The sequence below is a fragment of the Corylus avellana genome, chromosome 3 (genome assembly GCF_965113065.1).
Source record: "Corylus avellana chromosome 3, dhCorAvel1.hap1.2, whole genome shotgun sequence".
Taxonomy (NCBI): Eukaryota; Viridiplantae; Streptophyta; class Magnoliopsida; order Fagales; family Betulaceae; genus Corylus; species Corylus avellana.
In genome coordinates this window covers 6,050,090-6,065,958 of record NC_142492.1, presented here as the reverse complement: position 1 = coordinate 6,065,958, position 15,869 = coordinate 6,050,090, and the positions used below count along the sequence as shown (strand labels likewise).

Below are 15,869 nucleotides of genomic sequence, written 5' to 3'. Positions count from 1 at the left end.
TTATATGCATATTATGTTATTTAATTAAATAAATTAATCTAAAATCAGCTATACGAATTAATGTATAAATGGAGCAACTCCTGTCACAAATCATCAATCACCAAAACAATGTCTTCTTCTCTTTCATCAGCAACAATGCCGTTGCTTTCCCTCTTCCTTTTCTCGCTCTTTTCCTTCATCGCCCAAGCCGCTGTTCCTCGCAACGCAACATTCAAGTATGTCAATGGAGGAGAATTCGGGCCGTACGTTGTTGAGTACGACGGAAACTATCGTACTCTGCCCGTTTTCAGCTCCCCATTCCAGCTCTGCTTCTACAACACCACCCCAAATGCCTTCACACTCGCCTTGCGGATGGCTACCACGCGCTCGGAGTCACTCTTCCGTTGGGTTTGGGAAGCCAACAGAGGCAACCCAGTTCGCGAAAACGCCACCCTCTCTTTCGGCGCCGACGGAAACTTGGTCTTGGCCGACGCCGGCGGCCGGGTCGCTTGGCAAACCAACACGGCCAATAAAGGCGTTGTCGGGTTCAAATTGCTCCCAAACGGTAACTTGGTCCTTCATGACTCCAAGGGAAATTTCGTCTGGCAGAGTTTTGACCATCCAACGGACACCCTCTTGGTCGGGCAATCTCTACGCGCCGGCGGCCCAGCCAAGCTTGTGAGCAGAGCTTCCGAAAGGGATAACGTAGATGGGTCTTACAGCTTGGTGATGGAGACCAAACGAGTGGCTCTGTACTATAAAAGGGTTCTCTATTTCTCACCATCTGATTGGTTTTATGTCCCAGAAAGTTACTTACAATATGTGAAGATATATGCTTCCCCAGACACCGACGAGGGCTATGCTTATGACATAGGCTTAGACTACCAAGTGGCAAACTCCTCATCCTCCGGCAATCGGATTTTGGCCAGGCCGAAGTACAACAGCACATTATCATTTCTTCGTCTTGGCATCGATGGAAATCTCAGGCTGTATACTTACTACGACAAGGTGGATTGGGGTGCTTGGGAGGTGACATACACTCTGTTTGACAGGGACTCTGCTGAGAGCGAGTGCCAATTGCCCGAGCGTTGTGGGGCATTGGGGATTTGCGAGGACAACCAATGCGTTGCCTGCCCTTTGTCAAATGGGTTGGTGGGGTGGAGCAAGGATTGCAAGGCCAAGAAGCTAACTTCTTGTGGCGTGAAAGATTTTCGATACTATAAGGTTGAAGGTGTTGATCATTTCATGAGTAAATTCACGGCGGGAGATGGGGTGAACGAGAGTGCTTGTGGGAAGAAGTGCTCGGCAGATTGCAAGTGCTTGGGCTACTTTTACCATGGGGAGAGTTCCAAATGTTGGATTGCTTATGATCTCAACACCCTGACAAAAGTCTCGAATTCTACTCATGTGGGCTATATAAAGGTGCCGAATCACTAACAAGGCAAAAGTGGGGAAAGATCTTGGTGTTATTTGATCAAGCTCTTGTTCCCTATTAATTGTGTACTCAATATGTAAGGAGTTTTGGAAAGTTGTGTGTGTGTGTTTCACTTCCCCAATCGGAGAAGATGGGATCCATGAAAAAAATAAGCTTGTTATAATGCTCATAAATTCATAATGGGGTTTTTATTATTATTTTCTGTTGAAATTAGTAGGGAAACCTAAGTTATGAAAAATAATACCGAAAGCAAGAGAGAAAATATGGAGAAAGAATTATAGGTGGTTCCATGTTAGGCATTTATGTCCATCACTCTAGAGAGTTCTAAGAACTAGATTGTGCTCTGGTTTACTTGTTTGTGTATAATACAAAAGTCCCTGACGTATGGAAATCAAATTCTTGAGATTTGATTATACTCCCAAGATTTGATTACAGTCTACTCAATATCAACCTAATATAATATATACGGGACTGGCTTCAACTACCGCATATATGCGGTAATTTGCTTGGATGGCCAAGATTCTACCAGATGTCTTTTAACCCCCAAACAACACCGTTTGGTAACAGCAAGCAAAAATAAAATAAAATCTGTCTATGCGAACAGAGTTGCCGTCATTTTGTTTGATTTACACAAACAGACTTCCTTTGCTTCTATTTTCTTCCTTTCCACAGCAATACAAGAGTCTAGCCCTCGACAGCTCGACGCTGGAATGGTAAAGGCTCTTCTCCTTTTCTACAAATCTGTAAGTTTGCAACACTCTTTACTAAGAGAGACTCCATCAATATCTGTGTTGTTTTTGGGTTAAAAGACATCTGGTAGAATCTTGGCCATCCAAGCAAAGTACCGCAGATACCGCATTGAAGCCGGTCCAATATATACGATATATTGTATTATTATTATTATTATTATTATTATTATTATTATTATTATTATTGTAGTTCATGGGACCAAGTTATAAATTAGTTGTAGTTGATGAGAGCATAAGATAATTACCCAAAAAAAAAAAAATTAGGAACAAACAGAATGACAAAAATGGTTATTCTCAAAATTGCTTATTTTATTTATGTATTTATTCTAATTACCCAACGTGACCTTAGTTGTTGAATGCAATTATGCAAGTCACTGCAGGGGTGGAATTCGATAAGCTCTTTTAGGCCCCGCTATCCCATAAGGTAGGTACTTAGAGCTTTTGAGAAATAAAATTTTTAAGTCAAAAAGAGCTTTTAAGCAAAAACTTCATTTTTAAGCTTTTGTCAAAAATGTGTTTTGGCCATTTTTAGGTTTTTTGAACCCTTAAAAACGCTTTTAATTTTTTTACTAAACGAGTTTTTTTTTTTTTTTTTTCAAACGGACTTTTTGAGTGTTAAAAGCACTTTTAGAACTCTCAAACGCAACCACAAACAGACCCTTTTAGGATTTTTCTCACTTTCCCATACGCAAGGTCGTTATGAATAGGAAAAACATACAGCAAACCTTTGTTAGGCCATTGGCCCATTGCTATTAATTATGGGCTTCAGTCTAGATGAAGACAACTTGGTTGGGGCTGAAAGGTTGATGATGGAGCCCAGAATATGGTCACCAAAGCCATTTCTCTCCTTCTCATGTTTAGAATATGTGAACTCAATTGATGGGCCTAGACAATAATAAGGGATATGTCTCTCACTTATCTTAATCTTTTCTTCTTCTTTTTTTCTTTTTCTTTTTTTTTTAACATGTATGCACAAAGGAAGAGAAAGAGAAAAGATGATTCGAACTAATGACCCATGCTTTGTAGTTCCCACCCAATTGAGCTATTCCTTGAAAACGACTTATCTTAATCTTAAGAGCACCATATATCCAAATAAAATAGCATATTTACAATATTTCTAAATATGGGATCGGATATTTACATACACATAGATCTTAGAATTAAAATGATAGGGAGGAGGATTGGAGTGCATGGCAAGTGAACTACACTCTTTCCTCGAGTGATTTAGGTAAGAAATAGTAATGCTATATGCTACACTTTCATCTTATTTAATTAATATTGTCGTGCCTATCAATCTTTAGATTTTTTTAAAATTTTAAATTGACGTGGAGCTAATTAATTGGTACCCATAACATTTCTTCTGGTCCAATTAATCAGCTCCATGTCAATTTAGTATCTATCTCCTAGTAAAAAGTAGATGCAACCTGACTAGGTGAGAAGCTTAATAAAACAGTATCAGAAGAAAGATAAATAATTCTTAGATCTTGAGTCTATCAATCATCTGAGAATTATTTTCAAAATTATAAAGTCTATCTATGGTTTCAAGAAAAAATATGAACAAAACTCACTTGTGAAAAATATATGTTACCGTTGAGAATTGAATATATTTTTACCGGTTTCTTTCTCTCTAGCTATGTTGTAAAAAAACTTTAAACCAAAAATAAACGTTTTGAAAAAATATTTTGGAAATAAAATTTTTTTCAAGCTATCTCAAGGGCGGACCAGGGGGGTCGAGGGTAGGCATATGCCCACCCTCAACTCCTAAAAATCCCATCTACCATGGTAAAAATTTTCTTATGCTATTATTATGCCCTCCCTCAGTCATAGTTGTGCCCTCCACCCTCATGCTTCAGCCATATTTTGCCCCTTAATAAGTTGAAATTTGAAAATTTTCAGTGTTTCAGAAGAATAAAACGGGGAAGATGATGAACTCACCGTTTTGGCGTTTTGTCATTTGTGAGAGTAGTAATCGTGATTCATGCAGCACTGCAGCCACGAGTTTAGAGAGGAATTTAAGTTATTTACTATAAGTTATAATATTATATAATGAAGAAAATAATAATATACATTAATATTATAGTATTATATTATTTTTTGAAGGGGACCAGCCGTGCACAAAAGGGGACCATTCTATTTGGTAAAAAATATAGAAAGGGGACCGTTTAGATTTAATTTTTTATTTATTTTTTAAATTAATTGTCTTAATATTTATATTGCTATTTAGGATTCAGCATTTCAGCATATTCTTGATAATAACTTTAACGCAAATTGAGGTATGTAAATATATAATTAAATTTTTAGATTTAGATTTAAATTGTTCTTTTAAATTATGCTATTCAGCCCATTCTTGATAATTGTTTTTATATTTAATTATTTATGAATTTATATAGTTTTGTTTCATATTTTAATTGTATAAATATATAATTGTAGTTATATGAGATTATGGAGAAAAACAACGATTCTATTGACCTCCAATTAAATTTTAAACGACTTGGTGTTGAAGTAGATTTAGCAAATCTGCCCGGAGATTCTTGCTTAAGAAAAAAAATGTGATCATCTTAGTGATAGAGACCAAATCCAAAGAGCATATCTACAAATAAGAGCTTGTCATTTTTTATATTTAATTATTATTTAATTAATTTTATTAAAAAAAAAAATGCCCCCCCTGAGTGAAGATCCATGCAGGATCCACCACTGAGCTACCTCCATAACTTGTCACCTTTTATGATAGATGTCATTTTCGAAACATTTCGATACCTAAAAACAACATAAATTTCATAATTTAAGAATCTACCTAACCCCTAAAAGGTAGTATATTTTGTTCATATCAAGGATTTGACTTACATGCTGTTATTTTAATAATAGTATGTATGTTGTAATGTAAGCAACGATTAAGATTAAATCTCAAAATTGACTTACTTTTAAAAGAAGCTTTTAATATGAGAGAGAAAATAAAAAAAAAAAATTGAAATATTCAATCTTAATATTTGCTTAAACTACGGCATACATTCCGGATCCACGGAAAACAAAACATATAATGATGCCCTAGAATCAGTTGAGCATATGCCAAGAAGGACTCTTTTCCACGATAATATCCTTCTCCCGTCTCACGTCCCAACGACCCCGCAACTCATATTGCACGGTCGTTTGACTAAATGTCCATTATAAAGCGAATTACCCTTTAATCACTGCGCCATCTCCCAACGCCATCTCCCAAAGCAATTTTCTTTTCCTCTCCCCATGCGGCCATGCCCAAAGGAACCGGCAACCCACGTGTCACATTCTCCCGAGATAAGTGGATCAGCAAATTATTTTAGTCAAACATGCCTTCCATGACAGTCCAAAAAGAGAAAAGTTAGAATTTAATAAAAACTTAATATTTTATTCATAAATTTTTTGAAGAAAAAAAGACAACAAAAAAAAAATAACGTGGCATCTTACGATATGAATTTTTATAGGTAAAATATGAAATTTTTATTAGATTATAGCATATCTCGTCCAAAAATGAATGTATTTGATAACTTTTTTTTTTTTTTTTTTAGTGTTTTGAAAAATATTTTAATGTGATATAAAAATAAAAGATGCTTTGGAATTTATTTTATTTTTTAGTGTTTTGTGTTGAAAGTTATTTGTTTATATTTTTATTTTTTGATATAAAGGAAAAAGGGTCAAGAAAATGGGTTATATTTGCACAAAGCAACAAAATATACATGTACTATGGGTGACCTATTTTATTGTATTTTCTTGGAAAACCCGAGTTTTTTTTATTTTTTTTTTTTTTTCAAAAATACAATATGCCGCCCCAATATTTAATTGAACTTGTCACATTTACTGACAAGTCAAAGCCAATAATGCGTAATTAAAAATTAACGTTTTTCAGTGTTATTTTTGTAGTGTCAACCTACTTTTCTCTTTCTTATTTTGAATAATATACGCTTTTGTGGGCACATGTGGGCAAGGTCGGTCGCCATTAATATCATATAGCCTGCAAGTGTTGCAGTTTGACTTTGAAGCTGAATCCCACACCGGAAGAAAACAAACAAACAAACTGATTGTGGAATTTAAAGTCTACACCGACCACATGGGCGTCTCTTTGATGGTTGTCAGACTCAAAGATGGGAAAGCTGGTGTTCTTCTAGAACAGATCAACGTTTAACCATGGAAGATGATGATGATGGCAGCCTGCAAGAGTCATCCATGTTTGGAGCCTCAACATGAGTTGGGACTATCTCTCTTTATTATGACTTTTTCAAGAACGATCAAGGGTCTCTTTCATTTTACCAACTTCAAATCTAAAATAATAAGAGGGCCGGCGGATTCTTTCATTCAAATCCTATTATTGGTTTTCAAATGAACAAAAAAAAAAAAAATGTTTTACAACAAGTTTTTACATGAATATTTGAGTACAAAATGGGATGAGATAATTAGATTTTGATCGAGATAATTAGACATTTAAATGGTAAGTACAACTTAATCTTTTTTTGTTTTTTTGACATGAAGTTCAACTTAATCTTGATTGTGCATTAAAAGAGTTGAGGAAGTAAATTAATCCAAAATCTTGTACCTTCTCCTGATTGCATGTAATAAACAGATTTGTACTCGTATTATAATATAATTTTAAACACGAGTAATAGGTTGTTATACGACTGTAATACGGATAAGAGGAGTCCATATTCAGCTTCAGCCTCTTTTTAGTGGCTGTTGCTGGTTTCAAGTGAAGTTTCAAAAACATTCGCCCTAATCTATACTCATTTTGCTTATGTGATAGCTTTGAAATGACTGAGTCATTTGTTTGACCCATTTTCTATTATTCGTATGCATTTTCACATTGTTTTATTTCGTTTTGGATCTGTTGTTGAGAAGTCTACTCTATTTTCGTTTTTAGGATTGTCTACTCATTCCCTTCGTATCAGAAGTGTGAACAATTCTCCCCTGTAATCATTTTTCTTATTTAATTAGAAAAAAAGAAAGAAAAAATGCTACACTTTTTTAAATTAATGATGTGAGTAAATTTTGAAAAGAAAAAAAAAACAAAAAACAAAAAACAAAAACAAAATTTAAAAAATGTAGCATTTCTCTTGGGATATTGTATAAAGTGGAAGCCAATCTCAATTTTTCTTTTGTAAGTACTAATTCAATGACTATTTTTTAAGTGGCACATCATCAAATTATATTACAGTTTTTTTTTTTAAAAAAAAAAAAAAAAAACTTTTCAAAGATTGATCACATCAATTTCCTCTATGTCACATAGAGTAAAGTGACCCAAAAAAGAAAAGTAAAAGTGAGAGATTGTTGGTAAGTTACACTTTTCTTGGTATTGGCAAGAAACGACAATGATCCAACAAAGTCATGAGGCTAAAGTTTAACGTACACGAAATGGCATTATAAAGGACCACCAACATTTATATGCATTGGCCATGGAAAAGTGCAACCCATCTTAATTACTTTTTCAAAGTCTCAGCTATTTTATCTCGAAAAATATGATAAAAATTAGTTTGCTAAATTTTCATATAACGGGTTATTTGTAAAATTTGTGAGATTTATGTGTAAATTTTACAAATTCAATAATAAATTTGTAAAAAAAAAAAAAAGAACTGAAAATATGCAAATTAAATTTCAAACGGCTTTAATTTATGCCCTAACAATAATAGTACCGTTAATAATTTGAAAAAGAAACATGTTGAATATGATAATTTCAGACAGCCAAAAAGACTTTTTACGGTCCTTCCCACTCCCCGCCGACAGTAAGAGATTCCTAGAGCTTTTTTTTTGTTTGTTAAGATATAGGCGGCCTATGTGATTATGAAAGAAAAGCGGTCGGTTGGAGCTGAGATAGTGAGATGAATGGAAAACAATGCACTAATTTTATATATTTAATTTGTGTGGATAAGCGTGAGTTATGGGGTTTTTTTAAGAGCTTATGCCGAATATACTTATCAGATAAGTTATTCATCATAATTTAATAGGTGCCCCTACCACCTAGGCACCTACCCATAACTCATCGTGCTTATCAATTACTTATCACCTTTCTTTTCTTTTTTCTTTTTTAAGTAATTACTTATCACTTTAATTCCATTATTGAATCAAATGAGAGAGATCAAGGGGCTTTAACTCTTGTTTTGTTTTGTTTTTTCTTTTTTTTTTTATATGAAAAAATCAAGATTTGACTAAGGGTTTGTTTGGGGTTGCAATTTCAATAAATACAATTTTAAAAATTACGTTTTTTAAATTGCTATTTTTTAAAAATTGTAAAGGTGTTTGGTAAAACGAGGACTGCTAAACATCCTAACACCTTTTTCCCAAATGATTTGGACTCTACATTTATTTACGAAAAAAATAAAATAATATAAATATATTTATTTATTGAATGGACCAGATCATTTAGGAAAATGAATTTAAGAAAATGTATTGGAATGTCTAGTATTATCTTGGTAAAACATGTTAAAAAGTAATTTTTTTATCAAATATTTGTTACGCAAAATCGTGATTTGGGTTCAAATATTTGTTATAAAAAAAATAAAAAAATAAGGTATTTCATTTTTCTCTTAGAGAATATTGAAAATTTTCATATATATAAATATCATATTAATTAATTTTATTATTATTCGATCTTCTAGCTGCCAGAGAACCATTTAAGAGGAGATAAAAAGATGGAAAAACCAGAAAATTACTTTTAGTAGAGAAAGTTGTGATCAGAAACGTAATTTGTCGAAATATGCTACAGATTTGAAAACTAACTCATCAGAATAAAATTGTGGCCATATTTACTCCGAAAATTGTTAGAGTGCTGCCTTTGTCAAGTGATAGGCCATCATATTTGAAGACTTATACAACGTCGTCTTTGAATCGTCAATTACATTTTCATACCGACTCTAAAATTGGCTTCTTCTTCTTCTCGCAATGCTTATACTATTTTCGGTGCATCATCCTCCACCGTAATAATATTCTATATCCCCAGATTTCAGACAAATTTTACATCCTAATTAATTCCCAGCCGCAAAGGCAACACAGATTACAAAGTCTACGTATATATTCCTTCTTCCTCTTTTCCTTCATTTCTTTTCACCTTTTCCTCTCTACACTTTTCAACATAAACGGCTAGCTTATATACAAAAGAGCTTGTATCACACAAAGACATATTCAAATTCTCAAAAGTAAAGTCATTTTGTCTTCTTGTAATCTTGATTTATTTATTTACTTATTAACAATATATATATATATAGAGGAGAGCATGTAAAGTAAGACAAATGGGCAAGTATCAGAATTACGTCATCTAAATTAAAATATTACAAACTTACAAGAAAAAGTAAATATACATCTTTTGTCATAGTGGGTATCAAAATAATGCATCCGAGTCAGTGATGTGAACGTAAGCAATAATAGAAAACGTTCAATGCACGTATCATCATCAACAATAATGCTGCATTTTTCTAATTAGTGAAATTTACAATGATTGTAGGGAAAAATGTTTAAAAAAATTATGAAAAGAGTGATAATTATAAGTTAATGGGTGCATGCACAATGCCCGAATTCTGAAAGTGTACTGAGGAGATCTAGCTATATGCATGTATAGTTTTATTATTAATATATATTATATATTGGAAATGCTTGGTTTCATTAAAAAGTTTATCTTTTGGTCATTTTAATCTTAAGTGGTATGACTTATTTTAAAATTAATAGATTTTAAACAATAAATTAATAGATTTTTGAAAAATTAGTCATGCTACTTAAGATTAAAATAGCTAAAAAAATGAAACCAAACATTTCTCATAATATATAGATGGTTCTAGATCCCCTTCAAAAAAAAAAAAAACATCCAAATCACCAGCTCTTAACTGGGTGATGGGTGCATGTGTTGAATTTGGCTTGTTTTTACTTTTATGTTTTCTTTTGTTTCATACTGTATTTCCTGTTGTTTTCCTTGGGATTTGTGGGCTTTAGTCTCCCCATGTGCTTAGGGTTTAGTTGTGCAATGGAGATTAATGCTTCCGGAAATAGTACTTTATTTTCTTTGGTTCTAAATTCAGATCTTACCAATGTCTTTTCTGTAAGAGATGAAGGCAAGTATTATTGTGGTAGGGGTTAAAGAGCTAAATGAATCGGAGGATATTCAGTTAATTATAGTGGATGAATATTTTTGTCTTTTTACTTTTTTATGAGACAAAAATGTCCATTCACTATAAGAAACCGAATATTTTTCAGTTCAAATAAACTGAAAAGGATCCTAATTCGGGCTTAAATGGACCAAAATCCTTTTCAGCTGAAATTTTTTTTAAGAGGAACAGGTTAGGCATAATAGGAGGGTAAAATTATAATTTTACTTTTTGTTTGGACCATTTTACCCTCCTATTATACCACTGGTACATTCCTCTCCTTTTTTTTTTTCTTTTTTTTTCAACCGGAGAGGATCCTAATTCAGGCTAAATAGGACTTGCACAAATGTGAAATGTGACATAAATAAATTTCTCTTCTTGGAATATTTTCAGTTTTTGCTTTAAATTTGTTTTCATTTTGTGTGTCGGATTGAGGTCGTGTAAGACTATAAGTCAATCATAACTTGATTTATTTTAATTAAATGAATTAAACTCTTCAACCCTAATCCGTTAATTTTGTGTCAGATTCGCAGAAGGTCAAAACTTGTCCCCTTGAAAAAATAAAAAATGCAGTCATATATTTAAGACATTCTTGTACCAAACCACATATATGATATCTGATCAATATATCATGCCAAGTTGGATCTCAAAGCCACATGCAAGCATGCATGACATATGTCCATGGAATCTACTTGGTGCATAAACGGATAAACCATATGCTACCATGTGTTGACTTTCTCACTGGCTTAGGTTTTCCCAAACAATATAAAAAAATAATACATTCCTTCATCACTGGGGCACGCACAGTAGCACGTCTGTTTTATTGTATGACATCATTGCGTAACATCAAGTAGTAACCACTTTACACTCTTATTTAATATTCTTAATTCAAGATTAATTACTCAAATTTTGAGTTTATTAATTTAATTAAATATGAGGTCCACGAAAATGTCACTATATCAGTGTCCCAACTACTATTAGGACTTGAAGAGATTGTTGCATGAAAGTACTCCATTAAAGAACTAATAAAAGAGAAATTATTTAGGGTATTATTTTATTCTCAGCAGGAATTTCCATATATATGGAGAATTGGCCAACAGACTTTCTCCCAATGAAAGCCTTTCTTGGGGATAGAAGGATTTTTTTATTTTTAAATGGGGATGAAGCTTTGCAATAGGGTGGGTGTCACGTTAATTAAATATATTGTTCTGTTTTTTTTTTTTAATTAATTATTCTTGGGCAAGATCTATTAGTATTTTTGGTATAAATGGTTTTATTTTTTAGGGTTAAATTCACTTTATCCCCTTAAGATTCATGTGTGTTTCAATTCGAACCCCAATGTTTAAAAATTGACAATGTACCTCTCAATGTTTTAAAAATTTTCAATTCAGACCTTCCGTTACTAATTTCTGTCTAATTGGATAGAAATGTATGAAATTACATAAATACCCTTAAGGCTTTTTTTTAAAGAAAAAAAAAATCGTCCAATTATATAGAAATTAATAATGGAGGGTCTGAATTTAAAATTTTTGAAACATTAGGGGGTACATTACCAATTTTTAAACATTGTGATTCGAATTGAAAAACCCATGAAACTTCAGGGGATAAAGTGAATTTAACCCTATTTTTTATTTTTCCTAAACTTCACCATCTTGATTTTGACTTGAAGGTTTTGTTGATGTTTATGTCATCTATGTGACAATACAACATTAATGTATTAATTTACATTTTCAAAGCTAATGTGGTGTAGATTTTTAATCAAAAAAATTGATTTATATGCACTAAATGTATAGGAAACTAAGCCACTTAGACTTTATGGAAATGTGGGTGACAATGGAATGCATAGTATTACTCGTGTTCTATACTTCTATATAAAGAGCTACAAAATGGGTCACATGGACCAAATATAGGCTAATTAACCTTTTTTTTTTCGGGCGGAGCTAAACAACTTGTCATATTAACACATATAACTCTTGATTCTATATATGAGTTTTTAAGTAAACGTATTAATCAAATTAAATATATTTGTTCAATTTTAGTTAAAGAACCTGTTCACTTGCTAAAAAATATAATTTCACACCACATGTCGCAATTTTAAGGCACTTGTAAGGGAAGTTTCGGCATATATATATATATATATATATATATATTTTATTGAGACAAAAGTTATAAGAACTCAAGAAACAAAGAATTCGAGAGTTAGTAGTTACAAGAACTCAGGATACAAGAACTCAAGAGACAATAATTACAAATAATAAATTAACTTAATTGTTATTAATATAAAAGTAAAAAAAACTTGTAATGTTCATACTTTTTCTCTATAAATAAGAGTATTGTATACAATAAAAAATATTAAGGAAAAATGTAGCCATGAAAAGGCTTTGACATGTGGACGTAAGTCAGGCCGAACCATCTTAATTCATTGAATCTCTCTTCATTGGCATCTCTCTTCGGTTTCGACTTTCGAACTCGAAGCGTGTCCATTTTGCTCTGAAGAAAACCGTTGAAAACCTTGATCCCCAAAAGAGAAGGAAGGTGCTCTTAAAATCCTCTCAACTCGATTCGGTGCCTGATTTTGTAAATTGATCGAAAACACAAAGAAAAAGTGGATACTATTTACACTGCACTTCTGGATCAGAGTTCTAAAAATCGGGTTTGAAGGAGATTTGAACGACAAAATGATGGGGTTCTACAGAAGAATAAACCGCTTCAAGCTTAAGCAATACTCACATCAGATTGAAAGATACTACCTTGGCATTCCAAATGGTGCTTCTCTCAATTCAAATGCTTCAAAGACTAGCCCATGTGTTGTGGACAAGCCAGATTGGGTAATTTACAACGGATACACCTGTTTTTGCAACAGTGTCAAGTTTTTTGCTGCACAATGGACAAATCAAAGCCGGACAAATCAAATCCCCGATTGTGAGGATTGGGACAGAGAAATGGCATGAGAAAGTCTCAATATATATATATAGCCCATAGCCCGTGTGATATGCGAGACTTTAAAAGTATTATCATTGTATTTTTTTTTTTTTTTTTGACATATCCACACAAGAAGGGGAGATAATTCAAACTAGTGACCTCCGCTTCATAAAGCGTGGTCCCTAACCGATTGAGCTATTCCTTAGAGACATCATTGTACTTCTCATTAAGATTAAAAAACACATTTCTATCATACATTTAATGCAATCAAATAAATCTTCTCATCTTAGGTTTAATGCTTAATTATTTCTTTGATGTTTTAAAAGTGTTTAGGTTCATTTTCTATACAAAAATCAAATAAGTTTTTACCTTTCGTTTCTTTCAAAAGTAGAAAAATCTCATATATATTGAAAAAAGTATAAAGAAAAAAAAATTGCAAAATGAAAACTTGAATTTTGCATAATCAAAGCATGAATAGAAAATTAGCAGGAATCTCTAATATGTTGGTGTGACCTATTAGATTTCAATACATAATTATGAAAATCGGCAAAAATAAAAAAAGAATACAAAGAAAAATAAAAAAATAAAATAATTTTTTTTTTATAAATACAAAATAAAATAAAATCTTTCACTAAACATTTAATGCAATCAAATAAATTATCTCACATCAGGTTCAATGCTTAATTATATCTTTAGTGTTTTGAAAGAGTTTTTGTTCATTTTTTACACAATAATTAAATAAATTTTTGCCTTATTTTGCTTTTAGAAGCCTAAAAAAACACTTCCAAAAAATGCATAAAAAACCCTAAATTGAATCAACATCAAATTCAACTTCCACAAATCACAAAAGAACAAAGCGCTTCACAAAAAAAAAAGATAAGATAATTCTATATACAATTATAAATCCAAGCAATGGAATAGATTAAATAGAAACACTAAACTGAATCAATGTCAAATTCAACCTCCACAATATCACAATAATAAAAAAAAAAAAAACAAAAAAAAAAAAAGAAGAAGAAGAAAAGAAAGCAAAATGCTTCAATAAAAAAAAAAAAAAAAAAAAAGAGGAAATTTTTTACTACAAATAATAGTAAAGTTGTACCTAGTTATAAAATCATAAGAATGTTGTATGGTATTTATACAATTTTATTTTATTTTTGTTCTAAACACTAAGATACATCAAAACAACGAAATTTTAGATTAAATAAAAACGCTAAATTGAATCAATGTCAAAATCAACCTCCACAAAATCACCATAAAAGAAAAAAGAAAAGCAAAGTGCTAAAAAAAAAGAAAAAAAAAAAGAAAAGTAAAGTTTTTTTTTTTTTTATTTTATTTTTTTTACTTCAAACAATAGTAAAGTTGAACTTGTAGTTATAAAATCACATTTAGAAAGTTAAATAGTTGTTATTTGATTTCTTCTTTTTGTCAAACAAAATTTTATATATATATTTTAAACTTCCCCAAAAATAAACTTCCCTTATTTCTCTCACTTGTTTAATTAGAAAATAATATCTACCAATGACCATGAGAACACAAGGAAAATACTTAGCACTCCCCCATATATATGAATTTTTAAGGGTTTTTAAGTAACATACTAACTATGGGGGAGTGCTAGGTATTCTCCTTATGTTCTCATGGTCATTGGTAGATATTATTTTATAATTAAAGAAGTGAGAGAAATAAGGGAAGTTTATTTTTGGGAAATGCTAGGTGCTCTCTTGGTATCCTCATAGTGTTCTCATCATCATAAGTAGATATTATTTTTCTAAAAACAAAGTGAGAGAAATAAAATAAGTTTATTTTTTGCCTTTTTAAAAAATAATATTCACCTACAATCAGGAGAACCTCATGGCTCTAGGTGAATATTATTTTATAAAATCCAAGTGAGAGAAACAAGAGAAGTTTTTTTTTTTTTTTTTTAGAAAATAATATTTACCTAAGATCAGGAGGGCAACATGAGAATACCAGGAGAATGCCTAGCATTTCCCTTACAGTATAGCTTTCCGCTTCTATGAATATCATAAATAAACAAATTAGTTTAAAATGTATATCATAACCTTAAGGCCACGTTTTGGTATTCCGTTAAGAAAATGAATAGTTATTATTAAGAATGAAGGAAGGGGCATAATGAAATCATTATTCATATTCCTTAATTTGGTAACAATACTTAGGGTGCATTTGAGATTACGATTTTGCAAGAATAATTTGCGTATTTAAAAGATATCGTAAAACGTAAATGCGTTTAACATTGCAATTTAAAAAGTACATAATCTAAAATAGGATAAAAAATCTGTGATTTTTATAAGCATGCTAGATGATACTTATTTGAAAAAACGCAAATTTAAACAAAAATCACGATTTCACGTAACAAATATTTGATAAAAAGTTAATTTTTAACATGTTTTACCAAATGCCTTTGTGATTTTAAAAAGTAACGATTTTAAAAACGAAAATTTTTAAAAACACACTTATTGAAACCGCATTCTTAAGAAATAACTATTATCATGAGAATAACTATTCATAGAAATAAGTTCCTATCAAATAAAAGAATGGTTATTCCTATGGAATATCCATTTCATTCATGGGATCTATTCGGTAAACAAAATGGGCCCTAAGTAAAAAAAGAAAAATGTTAGGTGTTCTCTTAGTCATAAGTGGATATTATTTTATAAAAATTGAGTGAAATAA

At 31.5% G+C, this 15,869-nt stretch overlaps 1 protein-coding gene across 1 annotated transcript; it reads left to right on the top strand.

The window, feature by feature from the left end:
- Positions 1 to 80: 80 nt before the first annotated feature.
- On the top strand, positions 81 to 1,611 carry LOC132174885 (epidermis-specific secreted glycoprotein EP1). Its single transcript, XM_059586619.2, has one exon. The coding sequence runs from the start codon at positions 109 to 111 to the stop codon at positions 1,414 to 1,416; it is 1,308 nt and encodes a 435-aa protein (XP_059442602.2). The 5' UTR covers positions 81 to 108; the 3' UTR covers positions 1,417 to 1,611.
- Positions 1,612 to 15,869: the final 14,258 nt, after the last annotated feature.

Coding starts and splice junctions, on each gene's coding strand:
- LOC132174885 (XM_059586619.2), top strand. CDS start 109: ATGTCTTCTTCTCTTTCATCAGCAACAATGCCGTTGCTTTCCCTCTTC.